The 25289-nt window shown below is 52.7% G+C and overlaps 2 protein-coding genes across 5 annotated transcripts in view; one reads left to right on the forward strand and one right to left on the reverse strand.

The window, feature by feature from the left end:
* The window catches only part of NES (nestin), a 61186-nt gene extending 48402 nt beyond the window's left edge, over positions 1-12784 (reverse strand). The window contains exon 1 of the mRNA XM_043535318.1: positions 12693-12784. Within this exon, the coding sequence (XP_043391253.1) occupies positions 12693-12731 (39 nt within the window). The 5' untranslated portion in view covers positions 12732-12784. The remainder of the gene's footprint in view (positions 1-12692) is intronic.
* Positions 1-25289, forward strand: part of BCAN (brevican) — a 52183-nt gene that overhangs the window by 6293 nt on the left and 20601 nt on the right. For 3 of the 4 annotated variants that reach the window (XM_043535320.1, XM_043535319.1, XM_037883445.2), the window contains 7 exons: positions 9770-9813; positions 10179-10265; positions 13842-14234; positions 16565-16739; positions 17740-17867; positions 20360-20653; positions 23894-24316. In XM_043535320.1, coding sequence (XP_043391255.1) covers positions 9810-9813; positions 10179-10265; positions 13842-14234; positions 16565-16739; positions 17740-17867; positions 20360-20653; positions 23894-24316 — 1504 coding nt within the window. In that variant the 5' untranslated portion in view covers positions 9770-9809. The remainder of the gene's footprint in view (positions 1-9769; positions 9814-10178; positions 10266-13841; positions 14235-16564; positions 16740-17739; positions 17868-20359; positions 20654-23893; positions 24317-25289) is intronic. The other variant, XM_027827029.3, reaches the window with a different exon arrangement.

Genomic DNA, 25289 nt, shown 5'->3' on the forward strand with positions numbered 1-25289 from the left:
AAAATGCACCAAGCTCTTGAATTAAAGCAGGGATCTCAAATTCAAATCACCATGAGGGCCACATAAGAACTAGTACATTGGCCCGAGGGCTGCATTACTGAAACCTTTACATACAAAGATACAAAAGCCCACTCCCCTGCCCCCGGCCCCACCCCCACTCCACCCCTTCCATGAGGCCCTGCCCCTGCCCCCCCTCTTCCCATCCCTTCCTCACCCCCATTCCAACCCCTTCCCCAAAGTCCCCGCCCCAAATCCACCACCTCCCTGCCCCATTCCAACCCCTTCCCCAAATCCTTGCCCCGGCCCCGCCTCTTCTCCGCCTCCTCCCCTGAGCATGCCATGTCCCCACTCCTCCCCCCTCTCTCCTGGAAAGTCCTAAGCGCTGCCAAACAGTTGTTTGGCGGTGGGAAGCGCTGGGAGGCAGGCAGAGGAGCGGGGACGTGGTGCTTTGGCGAGGGGGAAGTGGGGTGGGAGGGGAGCTTGGCTGCCGGTGGAGTCGGCGCCTATGGCAGGCCGCAGGAAATAACCGCATGTTTGAGACCCCTGAACTAAAGGATCAATGCAGAAAGAAAAAGAAAAGAAAAATCGCTCAAAGATTTCTGGAACGAGGTCTAACACACTGGCTGGGGGCATAGAAGCCTGGCATAGCAGGGAACCTGTACAGTAATAATCATCATCCCTTGCTCTTCTAGAGCATTTCTCATTAATACATCTCAAAGCACTTTACAAAGGAGGTCTGTATCATTATCCCCACTGTACAGACAGGGAAACTGAGGCACAGGGCGATGACTTGACTTGCCCGAGGTCACGCAGCAGGCCAGTGGCAGAGCCAGGATTAGAACCCAGGTCTCCTGCTGTACCCACTAGGCAAGATGATATAAGAGAGCAGGATCTTACCCTCTATGTACAGTACACCTGAGTATATGTCTGTATACGTCGTGTGTGTATCTCTGTGTCCATATGTATCTACGTGTGCACTTGTATGTCCGTAGGTATATACATGTGTGTGTATGTGCTTGGTCGTGCGTTTATATGCATATGTGAGTATTTGTACGTGTGTGTGCATACTTAAGTGTGTGGGTGTGTGCATATAGCTGAACAGGGTATTTGTGGGGCCATGCTCGTGTTTGTACAGGACTGTGTGTGTCAGTGTGTACATGCGTGTGAGGGGGATCTTCCCACGCTGCTGTTAGAAGCCACCTTCCTGCAGATTGCGTTCTGACCTCCCCACCTTCGTTGGCTCTCGGCACAGCCCTCTGCCACGCGGACTCTCTGCCCTTCACCCAGCCCCGAGGCCCCAGCCGCGCTGACTCAGCACGGTGAGAGCCAGGTGAGGGGGAAGGCGAGCCCAGGATGCTGACAGCAGCCTGCCCTCTCTAGGAAATGGCCCCTTTCCAGGCTGGAGATCTCACAAATTCCCTGGAAATCTGGTCTCTATTAGGATCTGCAATACGATAGCACCAAGGGGCCCCCAACTCAGACCGGGACTCCCTTGTACCAGGAGCTGTACATGAGCACAAGACAGCTGCTGCCCTGAAGGGCTTTCAAGCTAAAGAAGACAGACAAAGGATAGAAGGGGAAACTGAGGCAGAGAAGGAATGGAACTTGCAGGTCAGTGGCACAGCTGGGAATAGAGCCCGGGTGCAGTCACGTCTACACTACAGCCCTTTTATGCTGCCAGGTGTAAGGGAGCCTTTGTGTAAATGAAAACCAGACCCAAAATGCCCCCATGCTCACTAGTTGAGAATTACATCTGGCTGGATTCCCATTCGTGCTGAGCACCTACAGCTCCCATTGACTTCCATCAGGATTGTGAGTGTGCAGCACACCCAAAAAGTGTGTGCCACGTCCCCTCCTCACTCTGTGGCTTGACCACCTGGAAGATAACAGCCTACTGCTGCCACCAGCAAATGGAGTTCATCCTTTAGCTCACGTGATTGAGATCTGCTCTGTGAGGGTGAGTCTTGGGTTCAGTCCCTGCTCGCGATGCAGGTGGGAGCTGTGACAGGTGCCCAGCACCTCTGAACCAGCAGGTGGCTGATGTAGGTCCCTGAATATGGATTAGGTGGAACTGTAGCCTAAGCAACGTGCTCCAGATCACAGAGAGCCCAGGGACAGAATCCAGGGGGCTGATCCTCGGTTACACACAAGACCCCTTTGTGTTGCTTTGGCAAGGGGGCAAAGTGCCATCCTAAGAACCCCCGTTGTGCAAGGGGCTTCCATGGCCAGTGGGAAGCTGGCCTACAAGCCCTGCTCCCAATGGCCTATAGAGGGAGTGGACTGGCAACTTGGCCAGAGCACACTGCACTATGACTATTCTCTGCTTCCTGGGGGGGCAAGGCAAGTAAAGTGCAAGTTACAGCAGCCTCTGGGCTGCTCTAGCTGACACCAGCGTCCAGGCAGAGCCCTGCAGAGCTCCAGCATACAGGAACATAAGCCACCTTTATGCCCCATCCTTCTTCTCTGAACAGACTAACTGACAATGAGGCCACTGCTCTCCGACTGGGAGGTAGCATGGTCTAGTGGGAAGATCATGGGACTGAAAGTCAGAGACCTGGGTCTGTTCTCGGCTCTGCCCCGACTTGCTACATGACCCTGGGCAAGTTCGTTCCCTTCTACCTGCCTCAGTATCCCTCCCACCCTATGTCTATGTAGGCAGCAAGCTCTTTGGGCCTGGAACTGGCTCTATATATGTACAGCGCCTAGCACCTAGCTATTACAGTAGTAACATTGCCTGGGTGCTAACCATTGGACCACCACTACCTGCCTGACTTCATTTCAGAGAAGAAAACTCATCTCAGTGCGCTCAGCCGAGCGGCTGCTCCCTGCACCCTCCTTCGATTTATTTCTTTTTCACAAACTCCCCGCGGGCTCCAGCTCATTGCGCCCGAACTATCAGCCCTGCTCTGCTCCATTGTTCTCACAGACCCTGGGCAGAGCAGCCCGTTCCTCGAGCGAGGAGCCCAACTCCGTGGGCACGACCGGGGGACGAACATGGGGTGGGGGAAGGGGCTCTTGGAGGCCATGTGCCTTTGTGAGCACGACGTCTTGCCATGGCCAAGCCATTTGCTGTCTCTGCAGATCTGGATCTCAGCTGCATCCCCTGCTATTTCAACCGGAGCGGCAGCTGCTGGCCTTCAAAGCGTGGGCCCTGAGCCAGCCGGATCGGAGCCGTTAGCCCTGGGAGCGTCATTCTCATCTGCTGAATGCAATTAGAGGGGAAGGAAGAAATATGTGCGGGGCGCGGAAGGGGTGTGTGTGACATCTGCTTCCCACCCTCCGCCCCCTTGCCCAGTCTGGAACAGAGAGCTCCATTCTCCTTCCCTGGGGGGTAACCCACCAGGCCCTAAGTCACTGGCTCCAGAAGAAACCCTCCCCTCCTCCCGTTTCCACTCTGTTAGGCTGCTGCCAAGTTTTTCTTGCCGACACGACGGCTCCCGAGTGTGTCCATCACAATGCGCCCCCTTTTCTGCATCTCCAGCAGGGGATGCCCCCCCCGCCCCGTCCCCACCCCCATCCCCTTCCCACTGCACCGACAGCAGAGCCAGCTCTGCTTCAAGAGAAGAACCGAGGAGTCCTCGCTGCACTGGAGAGACAGTATGGCCGAGTGGCTAGCGCACAAGACAGGGACACAGAAAACCTGGGTTCTCTCACTAGCTCTTCCTGCTCCTATTCTGTGCCTCAGTTTCCCCCTTTGTCAGATGGCGAGAATGAAACTGACCTCCTTTGGCAAGTATGTTGAGGCTGTGCCTGAAAAGCACTCGCTAAGAACCAGGTATTATTATTGTTCGGTGGGCCACAGAGAATGGACCCAGCCCCCAGCTGACAGGGCGCCTTTGTGGTCCCTCCTTCATGGTAGGAATGGAACGCATCTTCCCCTACCGGCGTCAGCCCCTCTGCAGGTACGTCTACGCTGCAGCTGGATGCGAGCCTCCCACCCCAGGGGATGAGTGCGTGGGCCTGAGCGCACCCCGAGCCTCTGCCGGTGATGCGACGTGCACACGGTTCTTTCCAGCGTGTGCCCTGCTAACAACCGTCCGTCTACCCAGCCCGGGCGGCTTGCTGCCAGCCGTCAAGGGGAGCGGGTGGAAAATCCTCCAGCTGGACCAGGCGCTGCTGGAAAAGGCTCTTTCTTCTAAATTGATGCTTTCCGGGGGAAACAGGCTGATTGCGACAATTTCTCCCCCCCTCCCCCACCAAACAAAATTTAAATACGAAAGCGTCTTGATGAGGCCGGAAGGGAACGATTTGATTGTTCCTGTCGAGAGGACTTGGTTTTAAAAACGGGACTTTACTGTCTATTCTGGTGAGAGGCGCTAGGCCAGGGAGTTGTCCCTTGCCAGCCCAGGGGGGTGGCTTCGTATAAAAAAAGAGCCCCTCCCCTGCCTTTGCCTGGGGCAGTTGGAATTTTAAAGTGGCAGGTAGAGAGAAGGGGGGAGATGTGCTTGGAAAATACCATGGGAAATCTCAGTGGGCTGCGTGGAAATTACGGGCTGGCTGTTGCAAAGCAGAGAGGTGCTTTTCCTTTGCAAGAGCATTCTGCGCAGCTGTCCTTGGAAAGCATGTTGGGGCAAGGGTATGCACGTGGGATTGCATGCGTGTGGGTGCGTGAGCCGAACGTGTGAGCATTGGTGGTGTGCAGGAAAGCAGTTGCATGTGTTTATATGAGGGGAAAAGCACGGGGGAGATTAGCCATGTGTCAGCGCGTGCAGGGAGCCTGCCAGTGTGCAAGCGTGGGGAGTGTGTGCGTGTGCATGGTTTTGCACATGCGCGTGCATATGGGGGGGGGCCTGTGCACACCAGTGCAGATGTGTGAAAACGCAGGCGTGCCTGGCAATGCACATCAAAAGCGGGACTTTACAGGAAGGATTTCTTCTCTTCCCTTGCTTCTGGGAAAGGTGCCAGGGCCCAGGATGTGCTGCGGCTGACTCATCCTGCAGCCGAGTCCCCAAAAAGCCTGTGTGTGTCTCCTTTGCCTCCTGCCGACTGACAGTGCACCTTGTGATGGGGGATGACGAATCATCACGTGATGGGGGGGGGTTTGAGAAGGCCTTGAATGGGGATCAGAGCAGGTGACCTTCCAACAAGGAGACAAGCTGCTGGGACGGGGGAGCCGGCAGGGGGGCGGGCTGAGCAAATGAGGGTCTCAGAGGAGATGGCAAAGCTGAGGACAGGCCAAGCAGCCGCCAGACTTCTCTGCTTCTGGCCAGGGGACCTGGCATTTCATCACGGCCTTGGCTACAAGCGTGGTGTGTGTGTGTGTGTGTGTGTGTCTTGGGAATGGGACGCAGCTGCTCCAGCCAGCTCCCTCAAACTTCCCCACCCTGCTGCTAATACAGCCAGGTTCCCAGGAGCCCCACCATCACCGCCTGGGGATGGAAGAGGTGGGCCCCCAAGGCTGAAACTCTGGATCCAGTCCTTCAGTGCCAGGGGGGTGCACAAGCATCCGTCTAGGATATTTATTGAGTCCCCCATTCCCCTAGTGTCCCAGCACCTCAAAAGCTTATTGTTGCAATCACAGACTCACAGCATTAGAAGGGACCGCAAGGGTCATCTAGGCCAGTGGTTTTCAACCAGGGGCCCGGGGCCCCCTGTGGGGCCACGAGCAGGTTTCAGGGGGGCCGCCAAGCATGGCCGGTGTTAGACTCATTGGGGCCCAGGGCAGAAAGCCGAAGTCCCACCGCATGGGGTTGAAGCCCGGGGCCATGAGTCCCGCCACCCAGGGCTGAAGCCGAAGCCTGAGGAATGTAGCTTCGCGGTTCCCCTGTGGCGTGGGGCCCTGGGCAATTGCCCTGCTTCCTCCCCCCGCCCACCCAACGCCGGCCCTGGCTTTTATACGCAGAAACCCAGGTGTGACACTGCTGGGCCGTGGAGTTTTTATAGCATGTTGGGTGGGGGCCGGGGCCTGTGAAAGGAAACGGCTGCGAGCCCCTGATCTGGTCTAACCCCCTGCCACGATGCAGGATTCGTTGCGTCTAACTAGAGTCTCACAACAGCCCCTGGGAGGCAGGGGAAGAGAGGGACTGAGCCCCAACCAGATTAACTGTACTGCCTGGGAGAAGGTGGCGTTGCTTTACATCAGTGGTTCTCAACCTGTTTGTCAGCGGGGGCCGCATATGCGGCTCGCAGTGTGTTACGTGGGCCGCAGGTTGAGAACCACAGCGTCCCCCCTTAAAACTGCCCACAGTCCCCTATGCCCAGCGCCCCCGCCCAGAGCGGGGCCAGGAGCGGAGCCGGGCCACTGCCGGCAGCCAGACCCCACCGTGCAGGGCTGGGCGGCCGGAACCCCCGGCGCCGGGCCAGGTGCAGAGAAGGGGGGCCCGGAGCGGAGCCCCACCTAAAACCTGGGGGTGCTGCAGCAAGCCCCTGGTTCCCAGCACCCCCTCACTGCCCACAGCGCCCCCTGCAAACCTATCCACAGACCCACTCCCCCGCCCCCTGCTGGCAGGAGCGCTGGTGCAGGCTGCAAGACGCTGTCTCCCCCTCAGCCAGCCCCGCCCCCTGCCAGACCAGAGCCGCAAATTTTGAATTTTTTTTTTAGGCACACCGCTGGGCTGCGGGTTGAGAGCCGCTGCTTTAAATAGTTCCCGAGCCCTCTAGTGGTGCTCCTGGTGGCACGCGGTTCGCCAGGCGGCCACACCGCTCTGGGATTTGCCACGGGGAGGATGGCCTAGGGTTGCCGACAGCTCCTCATTACAAGAGATGCCCCTTTCCCCCCCCCATCTCTGTAAAACAAGATCGGGAATTGCTGAGTGCTACCAAAAGCAGCAAGAAATGTCCCTGGTAAATGTAGAGGAGTGCTGCTTAGTATTATTCTTAACCAGAATATCAGGAAGAGGGGTAGGGCGGGGGTGTAGGAAAACAGTCCCTTATTTTTGAAATACAATGCTGGCAACCGTAGATAACCCGCCCATGTGGAGAGCCGCCTGGCCAACGCTAAATGTCCAAGAAGCAGGAGCCAGGCCTCCAAAACCAGGAGGTTAGGCATTAAAAAAAAAAATCCTTATGATTTTGAAGCTGATTTGGGGATGTCTTTCGTTTGCTTTCTGGGCCGTTGGGCGCACGTGGGTCACACGTTTCAAGGTTCTCTTTGCAAAGATGACCCCTAGACTCTTATTACAAAACACCCAGCTGAGATTCTCCCATCGTCACGTTCTGCCAGGAGCTGGGGCTTTACGGAAAACACTGATTCTAGCGAGACTCAGAATGGGCGACGCCAACGGGAAGCAAAAGATGCAACACTAACTTGGCCCAAGGTGTTGCGATGGGGAAGGGGCCAAATCTCTTGTGGTCCTGACGTGAGGGTGGGGGGGGGGGGGAGAGCGGGAAAAAAAACAAAAAAAACCAGAAACCAAAACCCTCAACTCAGCACCAGTGCTTTTTGTCGCTCCCTTTCTCAGGTTGAAGCAGTCTTGAGAGCAAATCACTCAAGCTGCGATGGCGCCCTGGGAACGGAAAAAAAAAATCATCCAACAAAGGCTTTCTCGTTTCACAGGCTAAAGGCAAACCAGCCCTGGTGGGACTGGCCTGATCCCACGAGCTACCAGCTGCTGGGGTTGAATCCCAGCCCTGGCTGCAGAGCGATGGGCTTTGTATTTTTTATTCCCTCTCTCTCCAGAGCTGTGATCTTGAATTCCAATTGATCCAGAGAGAACAACAAAAGCCCCAACTTGGCTCTAGCATGGTTAAGTTTGGAAAGGAACAGGAAAGCTGGGGAGGGGCGCGTGGTGTTTAGAGATCTCTCCGTGCTCACAAGAAATCTGGTTTATTCTCTGTCTGCATCCAACTGACTCTGCATAACAAGAGCCGCACAGTGTATGGCCCAGTCTCCATCTGGGAAACCCAACCCTTAAAGACAGTCTCCAGCATCATCCGTTTGTGTGTGCGTACGATGAAATCGACATCTACCGGCATTTGCCTATAAAAATCGAACCCTTCCAACCTAATTCAAATGATAAAACCGCATTGAACTACAGCCATCTGCCCTTGTTCCACCAAACAGCCTGTGAGGTAGGGTAGTGCTGTTATTCCCGTTGTACAGCGTGCCTCAGTTTCCTCGGGGAGACTAAGTAACCGACCCAAGGTCACGGAAAGAGTCCATGGCACAGCAGGGAATGGAATCCAAGGCTCCCAGGCTAGCCCTCTAACCGCTGCACCAGACTCCCTCTCCCTGCTGGCTGCAGAGAGAGATGCAGCGAGACTGACACTGGCGGTCAGCAGAGAGGGGAAAATCACATGGCAGAGTCAGCGTCAGCCCTTGGAAAACTGCTTAGAGATGAATTCATTGGGAGCAGTGGGGGAGATGGGGAAGTCTCTTTGTGCCAAGCAGCACTGAGAAACGGCCGGGGACATAATAAGCTCTTTGGTCAGCGCTCGGCATTCACAGCCTGTGAGCAGCGAACCTCCAGCGTGAGCAGAATTTCAAAGGAAGGCCATCTTGGGCCTCCCCCCGTGATCTTTGTACACCACTGTGAAATCCTTTTGCAGCTTCTCTAACTAATCAATGACCTCTCCGCCCCCCAACCCCACCCCAGTGGGTCTAGCAGACTGTCTGGGGCAAACAGGATCTTGCAAAACACACGTTATTAACACCCATCTTGGGTTCGTAACCACAATGCCACCCAGAATGACGCCCAGCTGAAATCCAGCCACCCTGCTCTCATTAGATTAAGGGTTTTCTTCAGTGTCCCATGAAGCCAGGAGCTTTCAGGTTGTCGCCGAAGGCAAGGCATCCTGGAGTAGGTTTCAGAGCGGTAGCCGTGTTAGTCTGTATCAGCAAAAACAACGAGGAGTCCTTGTGGCATTTTAGCTTGGGCCAGAACCAAACTCCTGGATCCAAATGCCCTCCCCACACCACGCTCACCAGCTTTGGAACAGTTTCAGAACTTGGCAAGCGCCGATGCCAGTTTTACGGCCGCATCGCCAGATTTATGCAGGGATAAGTCAGCGGAGAATTGCTCCCTTCAGATTTGGATCATGCCTACAGACCCAGATTCTCATTTACCCTACGGACCTTTGAACTCTAATTGATGTCCTCTTAAGGCCCCTCTGCTCTGCCAGAGTTGGGTAAAGAGGTTCCTAGTGCAAATTAGATCCCATTTATTTCCCTACAGGACCCTTGCTTCATTCAGTGTACAGAAAGACCGGTGCTCTGGGAATGAACTGGGGCTGTGTAGCAAAGAAGGCTGTTTGTAACTACAGCCCTGAGCAATGAATTTCTTAGCCTCTCTGAAGCTCTTTAGTTAGACATGGAAGGAAGGTAACTTAAGTGAACAGCCTCAGTTCTGCAGAACAATCTCACACAAGCAGAGAGAGAGAAAATCCCCCCCCCCCCAGGAATTTATCCGTGTTTATTACCACCACAACAAAAACAGGTGAAAATCAGTGCAAAAAATGATTAATCATTGTTCTGGGTAAATATCGGAGTTTATTTTGTTGGCTGGAAAGATGGGGTGGGAGGGGGGAGTTTTCAGCCGATTAATGGCTCGAATTCTGTTAATGTTGCAGCCAACCACATCAATTAACACAGAACACAAGGCCATTGCTGAGTTTAAGAAAACAATCTCTCTCTAATCCCCAAATAAAACTTTTCATTTGAATAAAGAGGTTACCGTTGTAGACTCAGAACGATTAGCCTATAAATATTTACATTTAATAATTGGGCTGCACCATTTGCATACACTCATCTTTTTTTTTTTAAAACTTTCAAGTACTTCCCTGTGTTCTGAAACGTATTCTGATACAGATTTTCGTCTTCTTCCCATTTTAGCGTGTCAGATCTTTAAACTCTTATCTGCTAACAGCTTGAAATGGGTACGTGGTGAGCGTGAGATTCATCAGTTTGTTCAGATGCGCACACGCTTCAGAGCTTGTGTGCGTGCCTGTGTTTATTGTGTGTAGCTTCTAGACTAATACGTAGAGCCTTACTTCATAAATAGGGAGCTTTGCATAGCCACACAGACTAATGTATTAACTTAATACAGATATCTCATGCAATGTTTTGTATATTCCTAATAAAACAAGTTATTTTTTTACATATTTGAATGATAAAAAAGTAGGGTGAAAATCAGTAAAAAACTGCATAATACTTTTTGCAAAACCTGGGAATTTTTCAGTACAAATTGGTTTAAACCAAAAATGAAGGGGCTTACTCATCTTGTATATTTCCTCCCGCCCAGGTGGAGCGATGATGAACATGATGCTGCTGCTTTGGGTATTTTCCCGCCTTGCTTTTACAGACGCATTTATCTCTGGGGACAGTGCAGGTAAGTCGGACACCCTCCGAGCCGGTCAACAGGCAGCTTTGCGGTGGCTGCGGCCGAAATCCGTTCAAAGCTGATTCGAGAGGCAGTAGGGTCAAGTGCATTAGGGCACGGGGCTGCCTCTGCAGAGACCTGGGATCTAATCCTGGCTGTGCCTCTGACCTTGGGCCAGTAACTTCTCCTGGGTCTGTCTTGTTGAGTTGGGTTCAAGGCAGGGACTGTCTCCTGCTATGGGTACGTGCAGCACCCAGCAGAATGAAGTCCGGATCCTGGTTTGGGGCTCTAGGCATTATTGTAACACTGTTACAGGCAGGCCTCTTATTAAGGTTGCCCAACACTTCCCATTCTAAGACCCTGTTTTCAGTTGTTTTTAACTTTGCCAAACGTAAACCACCTGGGCTGAAAATTTTCCATGCCAGGTGTTTGACTTAGGCTGAATTTTATGGGGTGGTAGGAGGGGGGATTTTTGCTGAAATAGAGCAACCAGTTCTGAAAGTGAGGCCAGGAATAGAGACGTTCTTTGCCCAATGTTACAGAAGTCAGGTGACCTTTCTTTGACAAGCTTTAATGCCCCTGCCCCCCGCCCCCCACACCCCAGCTTTGGAGCAGGGACTTGAAATTTGGCAGGGGGGTGGCCTCTGGATCCGGGAGCTGCATTTTGCGGTCCCTGTGAAAATCCACTCAGATTTGACCAAGCCTTCAGTGGGAGAGGAGGGGAAGTTTGCACATGCCACATAGAGACTTAGAAAAGATGGGCTGGAAGGGACCTCGAGAGGTCACCAAGCCCTGCCCCCTGTGCTGAGGCAGGACCGAATAAACCTAGACCAGCTCTGACAGGGGTTTGTCCAACCTGTTGTTAAAAACCTCCAATGAGGGAGATTCCACAAGCCTGCTCCAGAGCTTACCTGCCCTAGAGTTAGAAAGTTCTTCCTGATGTCTCACCCAAATCTCCCTTGCTACAGATTAAGCCCCTTACTTCTTGCCCTGCCATCCGTGGACACAGAGAACAATCGATCCCTGTCCTCTTTATAACAGCCCTTCATTTATTTGAAGACTTATCCACCCCCCTTCCCAGGCATGCTTTTCTCAAGCCCAGGGCTTTTTTTAGTCTTTCCTCCTAGGTCAGGTTTTCTAAACCTTTGATCACTAAACCTTTGCACAGTATGCCCGCTGAGGTCTCACGGACCTCTGCCTTACGGACGACACCTGTTCGTACACCCCCAAAATGATATTAGCCTTTTCCCTGACTGCGTCCCGGTGTCCGCTCATTCAGACAGCGATCTGCGAGAATCCCCAGCTCCTTTCCAGCAGTACGCCCGTTAGTAGGTGGTCTTAGATTTGAGCTAGATTCCCTGAAGATTCTGCCGGCTCCGAGCGAGAGCTTGGGGCCGAGCTGGAATTTTCCTGCCATGACAGTGCTGGGCTGCCGCAGTGGGGCAGGCCCCTGACCTGAGAGCAGGCAACCTTGTGCTCTCCATGACCTCCCTGCTGGGCCCACGCTAAGCTTGCAAAGTCAAGCCCGCAAGAGTTAGGAAATGCCAGCAAATGTCCCCCATGGTCATCTTCATTATCAGACAATCTTTAATTACATGATCGTATACTCCCCCCTCACCCCCACCCCAGGGCCCCACCTCAATCAGCACACAAAATAGAGGGTGCTCTAGGGACATATCAGAGGGGTCTGTAGGACCCCTGTTGGTGCAAAGCTGGGGAGTGGGGGGGGGCAATTGGCATTCCTCATTTTCTGGGTGCCTGACTTGAGTCCCTAGGGCGCGACTGGCAGAAGTGCCGGACGCGCGCAGCTACAGATGTCGTCCGTGGGAGCTACACAATGCTAAGTCGCATGAAAACCACCATCAGCTGCCTCAAATCGGGCACCCAAAATCAGCAGCTACGGCTGAGCTTCGTCTCTGTGTGCCGCAGTTCCCCCTCTGTCAAATGGGGATAATCGCACCCTGCCCCCACATGGGGGTGTTGTGAAAATAAAGTCATTAACAGCTGCCACGTGCCCCGATACCACAGTGAGGCGCACCAGGGAAGAGACCCCAAGAAATGTCACAGGTTCGTTACGGGCTTGGCAGGCCTCCTCGGGGCTCCTCTGTCTCCATCACCTCCCGTCAGCCACAGCTCAGTCACTCGGAGAGGGCAGGGTCTGTTCCAGCTTGCCACCCAGTCCCCCAGCCGGCCAAACCCCCATCCAGGTCAACAGGAGAGTCCAGGTAAAAACCTGAACCAATGTCTTACACCGGGTCTTCAGTCTGGATGCACCCCTTTAGTGCCAAAGCTTTGCACGTCCCATCCTCCAAGGGGGCGTATGTGTGGGGGAGGGTGATAAGGGAACCCCCAGCCCCAGGGGGCCAGCCCACAGCCCTTGTGTAAGCAGCGAGGGTCTGTCATTTCTTACAGTCCCGCACCTGGGCCCTGTCCTACCTTGGCCGGTTTGCAGGCGTCTCTCTCCCAGTGTTGCATTCTCTTTCTCAGAGCAACTCTCGCAGTCTCTGGCACCCAGCCTCCCCTGCCAGAGCTGCAGCCTTCCCCGCCGCAGCCAGCCGCAGCTGTGGTTAATGGGCCAGTGAGTACCAGCTGGAGAGGTAACGCACCCATCTGTTAACCCCTTCCCCGCTGCCACAGCGTGAGCGCTGTACCTCCCAGCACAAGGAAGTTAGCCCTTCTGGCTTCAGAGCAGGGCTTCATTCACTAAATTAAGCAGCATTCACTAAATTAAGGCCTGGGGCCAGGCAGTGAACAACAAGCAGATGCATGGAATAGCAGTTCGCCGAGTGAGCCCTGTCACTGTATAAAGCAGGAGTCCTGCGGGGAGAGGTGCCAAACCCATGCATGAAGTCTGTGGGGTTACACCCCGGGTGAATTTGCCCCAGAGGGAGGTTTCCTGAGCTGTCCCTGGGCATGTTTTAGTTACCTCTCTACAGATACCCCTGCACGGCAACACCAGGCAGGGTCTTAAGGTGGGTTAGTTAACTCGGGTTAAAACAGCAGTGGAGACAGAACTCCTCAGCCCACAGCGTGGGTAGCAGCTCAAGTTAAAGCCTGGGTTTGTACAGCACCAAGCACTTGGCAGCCTGGTCAATGACGAGGTGCTAAGGTAATACAAATAATAATATAAGGGAACCTGGGGTTGAACTTGGAGCTGCTCACCCGATTGTCCATGGTTTCACTGTTAGTTTAACCCTACCTGGGAGCTAACCCAGCACCCTGCATACACTCGCAGTGCTCTGATCAGGGCTCTGGGCTCAGCCCTCTGGTCAGAGTGACTTTAAACGGCGCAAGGTCCAAGCAGACAGATGTCACACTGAAATCCAGGTCCGGAGAGGGGATCACAGGCAGTTAAAATTACTGAGAAGAGACGGAAAAGCAGCAATTTATGGACAAACAGACTGAAAATGCCAAGCACTGTGTGGTGTAAGTGTGTATGTGTCCACGTGCGTGTATGTTACCAATGATCTTTGCTGGATGGAATCATTACGGCTCAGTTGCGTGTCATAGACCCTGTACTGCACAAAACTAACTGGGTTCTCCTGGGTGATTGCTGACCTTTTGTTTCCTCCCTCTCCCTGGCAGATGACCTCAAGGCTCTGAGGGTCTCCATTGCCAAACACCCGCCAGTCCGGGCAGTGCTGGCAGGCACCCTCACCATTCCGTGCCACGTCACCTACCTGCGTCCCCTGGCCACCTCTAGTACAGCGGGGCGCCGGGCGGTGTTGGGGGCGCCCCGGGTCAAATGGACCTTCATCTCTGAGGGGAAGGAGGCTGAGATCCTGGTGGCCCGGGGGCAGAAGGTGAAGGTGAGCGAAGGCTACCGCTACCGCGTCTCCTTGCCCTTCTACCCGGCCACGCCCACTGACGCCACTTTGGTGATGAGCGAGCTCCGGTCCAATGACTCCGGGATCTACCGCTGTAATTTGCAGCACGGCATCGAGGACGGGCATGACCTGCTGGAGGTGAAGGTCAAAGGTAACAGCACCCTAACCCTGACATCTGTCGCGGGGATGGGGATGGGACGGGATGAAGGTCTGGCACAAGCCCCGGAGGGATTGTAATTGCCTGACTGCATGTATAAGTCAGACCCACTGCGTGGGGCTGTCTCCCTCTATCGGTGGCTGGGCCAGTACAGAGGCTGATAGCCTCGGGTCCTTTAACTCAGGGCTGGATGCGTCGCGCCACACCCCTGGGTGAACGGTCAGTGGCGGGGATTGAACTGGGGACGTCTGGTTGTAAGCGCACGAGCCTCTAGTGCCTGAGCTAAAAGGCCCGTCTCTGTTCGCTAATGCTATAGTAGCGTTGTTATATTGTATTATTGTCGTATTACTCCATCTTGTTATTCCCTGCTTGACTTAGCTTTCTGCAGCTCTTGACTCTACATGGAGGGGTTAACCCCACTTCCCCTTGCGTCAAGATGTGTGAACATAACCCCCCCACTATCACAGCGTGTACTCTGTCGTCCTCTAGTGGCTGAACTACTAAAGGATAACAGCCTACCACAGCTGTCACTTCTTGGAGTTGCTCTTTTTGTTCAGCTGTCTGTGCTGTGTCCAGGGTTCAATAATTGCTGACGTCTCACACTGGTCATACCGTGGTGTGTCATTAGATGAATACTTTTATTTATTGCCAGGACTGCAGAGAAGTTTCTGATATGCTGTTATTTATTTCACTTTGATGGATTTCCCTGGCAAAACCAAACAATTTCCTTAATGCACTCTGTAGGCTATTTCTCCCGGTTTCAATTAACTGCACACTTCTAATATTCAAGTGTTAATCTCATAAGATTCCCCGTTTCTTCCCCCCCCGGAGACAGGTTGTATTGCTTATGGCAAAAGCCCCCTGCAAAGTCCAGCTGGCAACGCACCCTCTCCTCTCCTGCCTGCCTATCCCTTCTCATTGTTTTCTGCCTTTCTGTAAAACCGGCAGGATGCCCAAGTTCGCCCATTCATTTTAGAAATGTTTCCGGCTGCTCTGATTCCTCGCTTGACATTGCCAGACATGCAATTTACACTGGAGTGATGGGCAGCCTGGTTTATGGATGATTTCCTCTGCAATTTTGTAGTGGCTCTTTAGTGGAGGGAAATCACGGTCTTGCAGTTAAAGCTTAGAAGCAGGAGTCAGGACTCTTGTGTTCTGTTACTAACTTGCTGTGTCACTCGGGGCAAATCACGTCCCTTCTTTGTGCCTCAGTTTCCCTATCTGTAAGGGGGGGGGGGGGGACACTAATGATTCTTGTCCAGCTCAGAGGGAAACTGTGAGTGCTAGTTTACATCAAGATCATTGCACAAAAGGGCAAAACTATGAAAAATAGTTAGCACTCATACAGCATGCTGCATGTATATATCTCGGACTTCCTAAAGATGGGTATTTTCATCTCCATTTGACAGACAGGGAAACTGAGGCACGTAAAGACGGGAAATTACATGGCCGAGGCCACAAAGGAAGTTGCGGGGCAGAACCGGACTTAGAACCCCCCTCTCCTGATTCTTTGCTCTCACCCCCATCTTACATTGAGTGGATGATCATGTTTTCAGAACAGTCAGGACCCAACGGCTGGAAAATGAAGAGAGTCAGGGTGGAAATAAGGTGCAAATATTTAACAGCGAGGGGCAATCAGCCTTCGGAACAACTGACCTCCAGGGAGGTGGGCTGTCCGTCACTTGAAATCTTTAAATCAAGACTGGATAAAAGCTGCACTCTAGTTCAACAAGAAGTTCCCCGCGTGGTGAAGTTCTCAGGCCTGTGCTATGCAGAAGACCAGACTAGATGATCAAAATGGTCCTTTCTGGCCTTAAGATTTTGCATAGGATCCTATGATCTGTCATAACGGGCTACCGATGTACGCAGCAAGCGAATGCACTCAGGGCGTACAAGGCCTAGGCCAGGGGTTCTCAAACTTCATTGCACTGCGACCCCGCTTCTGACAACAAAAGTTACTACACGAGCCCAGGAGGGGGGACCGAAGCCTGACCCCACCCGAGCTCCACTGACCCGGGCAGGGTGGCCAAAACCAAAAGTCTGAGCCCGGTCAACCAGGGCTGACGCCCTTGGGCTCAGGCTTTAGCCCCGGGTGCCGGGTCTCAGGCTTTGGCTTCGGCCCTGGGTGGTGGAGCTCGAGCTTCGGCCCTGGGCCCCAGCAAGTCTAACGCCAGCCATGGTGACCCCGTTATGTATTGAGACAGCACCAAAGCTGGCTGATGGCGAGAGTGCAGTACTGCACTCCCTAATCCCCCTGGATTAATGGCCCGCCAGACCTGTGTTTGCAAGGACATTTAGATGCTGTTTCACACTCTGTCCTCTAGGGGTGGTGTTCCTTTATCGGGAGGGCTCCACGCGCTACGCCTTCACCTTTGCCAAGGCTCGGGAGGCCTGCGCCAGGATAGGGGCACAGATCGCCACCCCCGAACAGCTGTACGCCGCCTATTTCAGTGGCTACGAGCAATGCGACGCGGGCTGGATCGCAGACCAGACGGTCAGGTGGGCAACTCACGCAGAGGATAGATTCAGGTGGATGCGGAACTCACATGACACATTGTTCACCTGTGGAACTCACCGCCACTGGATATTAAGGAGATGAATAATGATAAGTTCCAATACGGGGCAATCCACTTCCCCAGTACCAAAATGGAATTCTTCCTATGCCATTGTACAGTGATGATGATGATGATATGTATTACAACAGTGCCTTGAGACCCCAGTACTGGACTGGGACCCCATTGTGCTAGGCACTGTACACACCCCTAATGAAAAGATGGCCCATGTGCCAAAGAGCTTGCAGTCTAAGACAATGTACATGGCTTTGGTGAACTTTTCTCCAAATTAAACACTGATTAGAGCAGGCTGAAATTTTCCACCTGCAACGATTCCAAAGCTGTCTGGAGTTAGGGGGAGCTCTTGGGCACAGTTTTCAATCTCCTTAACCTAGAGATTGCAAGCAAGCATCAGGAGGTCATCACCAGCTTGTCCTTCCCATGTAGCTAAATGGGACAGATGGTTGGCTTGGAGGAGATTCCTGGAAAGGGAAAGGTTAAAAACCACTGCTCTAGGAGCCTGATTAAACCCCATGGTTGTCAAAGGAAAGGCTCCCATTGATTTCAATGAACTTCTGAGCAGAGTTGCTGGTCACCTAATCAACGGGCCCTAAATGGGCTAACATTTCCAAATGTGGCCACTGGCTTTGAATGCCGGGGTCTTGGTTGCCTCACCTTGGATTTTTAGAAAGTGCTGGCTCCCCTCAAAGTCAGCTGGAGCTGCAGGTGCTTTTGGAAATCAAGTCGCCAGGGTGGTCACGAAGGGGGTATTCCAGAAAACAGCGGCATCCAAAAATCAGTGGCTACTTGGGGTGGGGCTACTTTGCCAGGGTCACCTAAGCCCTCTGCTGGGAGCCACCCAAGGGTTTAGCACAGCATCTGACCGGCTGGCTCCAGCAGTCCTTTTCTCTCTGTGGAAAATCAGTACTCTTGTTTTCTCATTCCAGGTACCCAATCCACACCCCTCGTGAGGCCTGTTATGGAGACATGGATGGATTGCCAGGGGTCCGTAACTATGGAGCAGTGGACCCAGAAGACATGTACGATGTATACTGTTACGTTGAAGATCTGCACGGTAATTATGACACAAAGTGCATTGTGTCCTTATCTGCCTTAATGGCCCATGCTGGATCAATCCAGTCCAGTTTCCTGTCTTTGACAGCTGCCAGTTCAGGGTCCAATAAACCCTGTAAAGGTCAATAGAGGAACAAGCTACACACATGGCTTGGCTTTGGCCCTGAAGCCTTGCAGTAGCTTTGAAGAAGCACGTCAGACATAAGTTCTATGTCCTGCAGTATGCACCTGATCTACTGAGGTGCTGAGCACCCTTTGCTCCCATTGACTTCAACAGGTGTGGAAGGCGCTAAGCGCATTGCAGAACTGAGCCCTCAGTCCTGGCTACTGGAAAACATCCTAGATGCAAGTTGAGAATCTAGCACATGGGACCAAAGCACAAAAGCAGACGTACTCTAGAGTTCTCTCTATATAACCTGGTTTCCAGGAGTTATGGGACATGTTCAGGGTCTAGACACATACAGTGTCCCAAGTTTTGGGCACATGTCCCATTTTCTGGTCCGTCTCTTGATTAAGGTCTGGGAGATGCCTAGAGTTAATGGGGAAACTGTCCTAAATCTGGGCCCATGCCCCAAGGCCTGAATGTACAATGTATGCTGGGGATTTTGCCTTGTATTCTGGGATCTTGGGTGGACTGTGAACACAAAGTCCATGCCCTGTGTTCCACGCTTACCTCCTAAACTCATAGATGATCCTGGGTTACGAGCATATTGTCTGACCTTATGAAAGCATATTCTAGTCTTCGGGTGGAATATCTCAGATTCTGTTATAGGGCTAAGCATCTCACGCCATAGCTTGGATTCGGTGTGCGTGTCAGGATTCTGGAAGATAGTTTTGGTTGGTGAATGTCTAGAGACTAGAAAATGGCTTGGATTATTGATACACATCCCAGAGGCTGGGAGATACATACATATATCCTGGAAACAAACCTTAAATCCTGGGTATATGAGTCTGAGTGCATAGCCTCCTGTGTCATTGCATATCCTTGGCTGGTGGATGGTTGCATGTTCTGTCCTGGTGGATTGTCACGTGTCCTTTCCTAGGACATCATTGCGTGTCCTGCCCTCGTGTGTCGTTACATGTATGGCTCTGCCTGTCTATTACATGCATGGTGCTGACCTGCTGGACTGTCACATATCTAGCCCTGGTGTGTCATTAGATCACTGGTGATGCCCTAACCACTGCACATATCACGGCACTGCCCTGAAGGATTGTCACATGTCCTATGCTGGGGGACTGGCATGTGTCAGACCCTAGAGCACTGTCGCCCAGGCTGCTCTCGCGGGTCATTACGTTCCTGGTGGTGAGCTGATCCTCACAGGTATGACACAGACGTGGCGAAGCGTCACCCTGATGGGCTGACTTACGTGATATGGGCTATTGGCATTCGCTGCCATGTGAGCGGGAAAGTGTGGGAGGGTGCAGTCTTGCTCTTCCCACTGGCTATTCCTAAGCGCTAACCCTTCAGCCATAGCATAATGCAGGGGCCAGTGTACTTACCTGGGAACCCGGTGAGCGGCGGTCTAGTTCAGCCTCCGGCGCTGAGCTGTGGGGTTGCGGCTGGTTGCTGTGCCTCTGTTTCCCCGTCTGCATAACGAGGTGACTGACCGACCTCTTCGATCGGGTGGGCAAACTTTTTGGCCCGAGGGCCACATCGGGGAATAGAAATTGTATGGTGGGTCATGAATACTCACAGAATTGGGGTTGGGGTGCGGGCTCTGGGGTGGGGCTGGGGATGAGGAGTTTGGGGTGCAGGAGGGTGCTCTGGGCTGGGATCGAGGGGTTTGGAGGCCAGAAGGGGGATCAGGTCTGGGGCAGGGGTGCGGGAAGGGGTGCAGGTTCCAGCTGGGGTTGCGGGCTCTAAGGTGGGGCTGGGGATGAGAGGTTTGGGGTGCAGGAGGGTGCTCTGGGCTGGGATCAAGGGGTTTGGAGAGCAGGAGGAGGATCAGGGTTGGGGCAGGGGGGTGGGCCATGGGGAGAGGCTCAGAGGTGCAGGCTCCGAGTGGCGCTTACCTCAAGCGGCTCCTGGAAGCAGTGGCATGTCCCTTTTCCGGCTCCTCTGCAGAGGCACGGCCAGGCAGCTCTGCACGCTGCCCCATCCACAGGCACCGTCCCTGCAGCTCCCATTGGAGCGCATAGGAGCCGGAGTGGGGCGATGCCGCGGCTTCCGGGAGCCACGTGGTGCGGCCCCGACCCAGCACTCCGGCAGGATCGGGGCCAAGCTGCGTGGTGCGGCTCGCGGGCCAGCTTAAAATGGCTCATGGGCCGGTTATGGCCCGTGGGCCGTAGTTTGCCCACCCGTGTCTTAGATAGTGCTTGGAGATAGACGGCAGCTAATGGATCCACTGGGAGTTTGTTCGATATTGTAATTAGAAGAGTGGGGTGGGTCATGCAGCCATAGGAAAGGGTCGGGGAGGCTGAAAGAGCCCTCTTTCCTGGACTGGCCGAGACCCTCTGGGCTCTGATTCCTCCCCCCTTCATCTGTGATTGCAGGAGAACTCGTTTTGGGGACCGCCCCAGACAAATTCACCCTGGAGGAGGCCAAGGCTCACTGTCAGGATCTGGGAGCGGAGATAGCGACGCCGGGCCAGCTGTACGCGGCCTGGAACGAAGGGCTGGACCACTGCAGCTCGGGCTGGCTGGCTGACGGCAGCGTCCGCTACCCCATTGTCACCCCGCGGGAACGGTGCGGAGGGAGCCAGCCGGGAGTCAAAACCGTCTTCCAGTTCCGGAACCAGACTGGATTCCCCGATGCCCAGAGCAGATACGACGTGTACTGCTTTCGAGGTAAGGGACCCGTCTCTGGGGTCGCAGAGAGATTGGCCTGCAGGCTACCATCAGTCTTTCAGTCCTTAGCTGCCGAGGGCCTGATTTTACAGAGGTGCTGAACTCCCACAGCTGCCTCTGCCTGCAGCTGAAGTTTTGGGCGCCGAGCACTTCTGCAGATTACAACCTTACATAAGAACGGCCAGACTGGATCAGACCCATGGTCCGTTTAGCCCAGAACCCTTTCTTCCGGCGCCAGCTGCTTCAGAGGGAATGAGCAGAACAGGGCAAATTAGCAAGTGATCCACCGTCCAATTCCAGCTTCTGGCCGAGGTTTAGGGACACCCGGAGCATGAGGTTACATCCCTGTCTGTCTTGGCTAATAGCTGTTGATGGACCTTACAGTTACTTACCTGGGCTTGTAGCCAGAGAGCAAACCCTTGGGGCATAATCCTGGTTCCAGTCAACGGAGCCTGGATTTCACCCTTGAAAGAGGAATGCACGGTGGGTGTTTCCCCAAATAGGCCTCAGTTTTCCCAAATACCCGTCTGTTTTGGGTGTTTCCTGTTCTGCCCTCACCAGAGACAGCGGCAGCCTGGTGATCCGCGCTAGGCACCTGCACTGAAGGTATCGAAGTGCCGTACTCCTATTGCCCTCACTTTACAGGAAGGAAAGTGAGGCACAGAGAGATTTTTTTTTTTAAAGCAAGTCTGTGGCAGAGTTGGGAATCAGACCCTGACTTCCTAGGGTCCAGAGCCACAGAACTGCAGTTGGTCTCCTGTTCCTATTGCGTGTCCTTCACTGTGCTGCGTAAGAAGGGCAGCGTGACTTTCCCTTACATGACAGCATGGGACACAACACGGCGTTGTGTGACCGCTGAGACTTAGCCAAGGGGGTTGCCCAAAATATATCTTGTTGGCTATTTTATGTTGGTTATTAGGCATGGTGCCGAGGTCTTGGGGACTGGGCGTGCTTCTGGATTCTGGCAGGAATCCCTTAGGGACAGTGATACTAACCCTGGCTTTTGATATCATCCGAACCCACCTGGTACCATGTGAGCTGGGTTCGCGGAGCCACTCAGCCCGATGGGTTTTCTGCAGGAGATGCGGATTCAGACTGAATGGCAGGATCCCGCCAGAGGAAAAAATGCTGTGACCTGAATGTCTCTGCTTCACAGCTTGTCCCTTGTCACAAGGACGCTCCTGGCCCATGTGTGTGTGAAGCTAGAGCAGGGCAGAACAGCTCGGCTTAAGAGGCGAGAAGTAGAAGCTGAGAGAGAGAGAAAAAAAGAAAGACTTTTTCTGGTTTAGACAGAAACAAATTGGCAGTTGCCTGACATATATCAGGGCCAGAACCCCGCTTGGTATAAATCAGTGTCACTCCTTTGGAATCACAACTGGTGTCAATGGGTATCACTCTGTTGAAGTCAGTGGGCCAGACCCCCAACTGGCATCATTTGGCATAGTTCTCTTCGCCTCATTGGAGCTACACTATCATCCCCAGATAAAGATCTGGCCTGTTTTCATTTTATTAAATATTATTAAACATAACAACACTGCAAAATGCCGCAGGGTCTTTCCTTGTAGCCATGAGGCCGGAGTGACAATATTCTGAGACAAAACAGGCAGGATTGGGAATGGATTTCTCAGGGAATTGGGAATGGGATAGTATGGACACTTTCCCCTCTTGGCTGCTGGTTCAATGATTGACCAGTGATGGCCAAAGCTCCTTGTAACACGCTGATGCCTCAGAGCCACCTGTGTGATAACTTAGAAGGTCTCAGTCCGGATCTGGAAAGATTTTTTTCATTCTGGTGACAAATTTTGACCAAAATTAATAATGTCATTTCCGTTAATATTTTTCTTCCAAAGCTTTTTTGGGGGGTTCTCATTAACAAAAAAATTTTAATCTTTTTTCAAGAAAACTCAAAATGTTTAGTGAAAAACTTAAGTTCCCATGAGAATTTTTCTCTCTCTCTCGCTCTCTTTTTTTTTTGGTGACTAAAAAGCCCATTTTTAGTTGGAAAAACACTTTGAAGAAAACGTGTTGACCAGCTCCCATCTGAGTCCATGTCCCATTGGGCAAGGAGCTCTCCACATCATGAAACAGGCCACAGTTTTCAAAAGCAACTAGTTCCTGTGGATGCCTAACAGGAGAGGCCTTCAAAAGGGACCTGGTTTTCAGAGGGCTTATGGGGTTTCAAGTTGGCCCCCTCCCAAATCTGAGAATCCTGGCCCCTTCAGCCCCCTCGTTGGCAGTGTTTAAAGAGGCCACAGTTCCCCTTTCGGGGGAGATGGAAGAAGTTTTTACCACCTACACTCTCTGCTGTGGCTAATTCCAGGGCTTCAGTTTCTGAAGCTACCCATAAATCCCCTTGGGATGGCCGCCATCTTGGCTACAGCACTAAGCTGGTGTAGACGGGGCTGTAGCAGACTCATATCCTCTGGATTTCTGCAGGGCTGACTCTATAACATGTTCCCCACTAGGTTACACACTCCCCGGGCTTTTAAGCTGTTTGGTTCAGGATCTCACAAATTAAATAGAAAGGGGATCAAATAAGCTCAGGCCAGAGAAGAGAAGAGCTAAAATGATGCAAGTGTAAAAATCGATGCCAACTGGACACCCATCTTAGCTGCAAGGTTCAGACTGAGAGGTGGAGTCGAACTCACTCGAAGTTATGGGGGTGGAGGGACGAGTCAGAGCCAGGCAGTTTTGCTTTGGTTTATTGTAAAGCAGGGAGGCCCAGCTCCTCAGCAGGTGTAAATCTGGATGGCTTTAATGGAGGTAGGCCCAGCTGAGTGTCCGGGCCAAGATTTACTTCACTGTTCAGCTCTGGAGCTGGGACTGGATCTAAATCGCCAGGGCGTTCTCAGGCCTTGCTCGGATGTAAACTCGAAGGGCCTGATTCTCAGTTATGCTAGGTCCCCTCTACACCCTTCTCTGGTGGTGTAAAGGGACCCTTAACCTGGATGCCATGACACCCATTTGGAGGTCCTTTTGCACTGCAAGGAACCTCGGTGTCAATGAGAATCAGGCCCCAAAGCTTGACATGGGCTGGATTTATCCCTGAGGAAACTCCACGGGAGTCACTGGAGTTCACCAGGGTGAATCTGGCTCATCTTCTCTGCCCTGCTTGAACCATGCCTCAGACGGAGAGTGAGGGCAGTCCTGCTTTGAAAGGGTATTGATTGGAAGCTTTCGCTGCCTGACACCCCGGGGACAGGCCAAGGCAGTAATCTCCCGCTTTCTTTTTGCTCACAGAAGAGACAGACTCTTTCACGGAGTCTCCAGAAAAATACCGAGCCACTGAGCCCGAGGGGGTCAAGGAGATTGTTACAGTGACAGACAAGATGGAGGAGCTGCAGCTGCCCAGAGCGGAAGTGGAGAATGAGTCGAGAGGGGCTATATACGCCGTCCCTCTTTTTCAGGACATGAGTGACGCTGAGCAGCAAAAGCCAAGCAGTGCCCCCGAAGAGGCATCAATTCCTATCTCCCGGGAAGCCCTGCTAGATAACTCCGTATCCTCAGATCTAGGACTTCACCTGCCATCACGTTTCCCCGAGAGCCCAGCCAGTCCCGAGGCAGGTCTGATTAGCAGCGATGTAAAACCAGGGAGCCCTGCCCCTCCAGCTGAGGAAGGGGAAAAGGGGAGAATTGGAAATTGCACAGAGACACCCAGGAATGGTAGGTAGAGAATCCTCTGTAGTGTGATCAGGGAACGTTTTTAGGGCGATGGCTGGAATGGGGTCACGAACGCAGCATGTACCCAAAGCTCCAGAGTCCGTAGGGCTGGTATGTTCAAAGAAGCCAAAGGGATTTTAGATGCCCACGTTACAATGAGAGTTGGGCACCTTTGACAATCACAGGCTAATCCAGTCTCTCCTACAGGTGGCTCGTGTCAGTTGGCCCCGTTGTCAGAATCTCTCCAAATACTTTCACAGGCAATATTTATGGAGAGAGCTGGTTGAAGAACCAGTAAAACAAAATGTAATGAACATTTTGGATTTTTAAACTGTTTCTTTGAAACTTTGAAAAAATGTTTCAACATTTTTCTATCCAGGGGATCAAAAAACTGAAAAACATTTGTCAGAAACGTTCAGCTTCTTTTTCCCCCAGTTGAAATTACATGAAGAATCAAAATGTGCAAAAGTCCCATTAGCTCAAACTAGTGTTGGGTTTGGTGCTGAAATCCCACGAAATTCATGGCAGGTTCAAAAGCTGGATCCAGAACCCAATTTGGCTGCTGGCTCCTTCCTTCCACTTTTAATAAAATAAAAGGGGTGAAAAGAGAGGGAAATTCACATATTTATGAAAAGTAAAATGTGCACAAAGCGAGTTCATTTTGTAGTTCTGGCATCAAAGGACTCGGAACCAGCTCTTCACCTCGTGTAAATGGCCTCACTCAATTCATTTAAATGGGAATTCACACCAGCTGAGGAATCTGGTTTATAATTCTCAGACAAAAAACACTGTTAAAATGGAATAAAGTTTGATGTTAAGTTAGCAAAACAAGGAGGCTGGATAGTCTAGTGGTTAGGGCACTAGCCTGGGATACAGGAGACCTGCATTAAATTCTCTTTTCTGCACAGACTTCCTGTGTAAACCTGGCCAAGTCAGTTAGCCTCTTGTGCCTCGGTTTCCCATCTGTAAATTGGGT

Source organism: Chelonia mydas, chromosome 24 (genome assembly GCF_015237465.2).
Source record: "Chelonia mydas isolate rCheMyd1 chromosome 24, rCheMyd1.pri.v2, whole genome shotgun sequence".
NCBI lineage: Eukaryota > Metazoa > Chordata > Testudines > Cheloniidae > Chelonia > Chelonia mydas.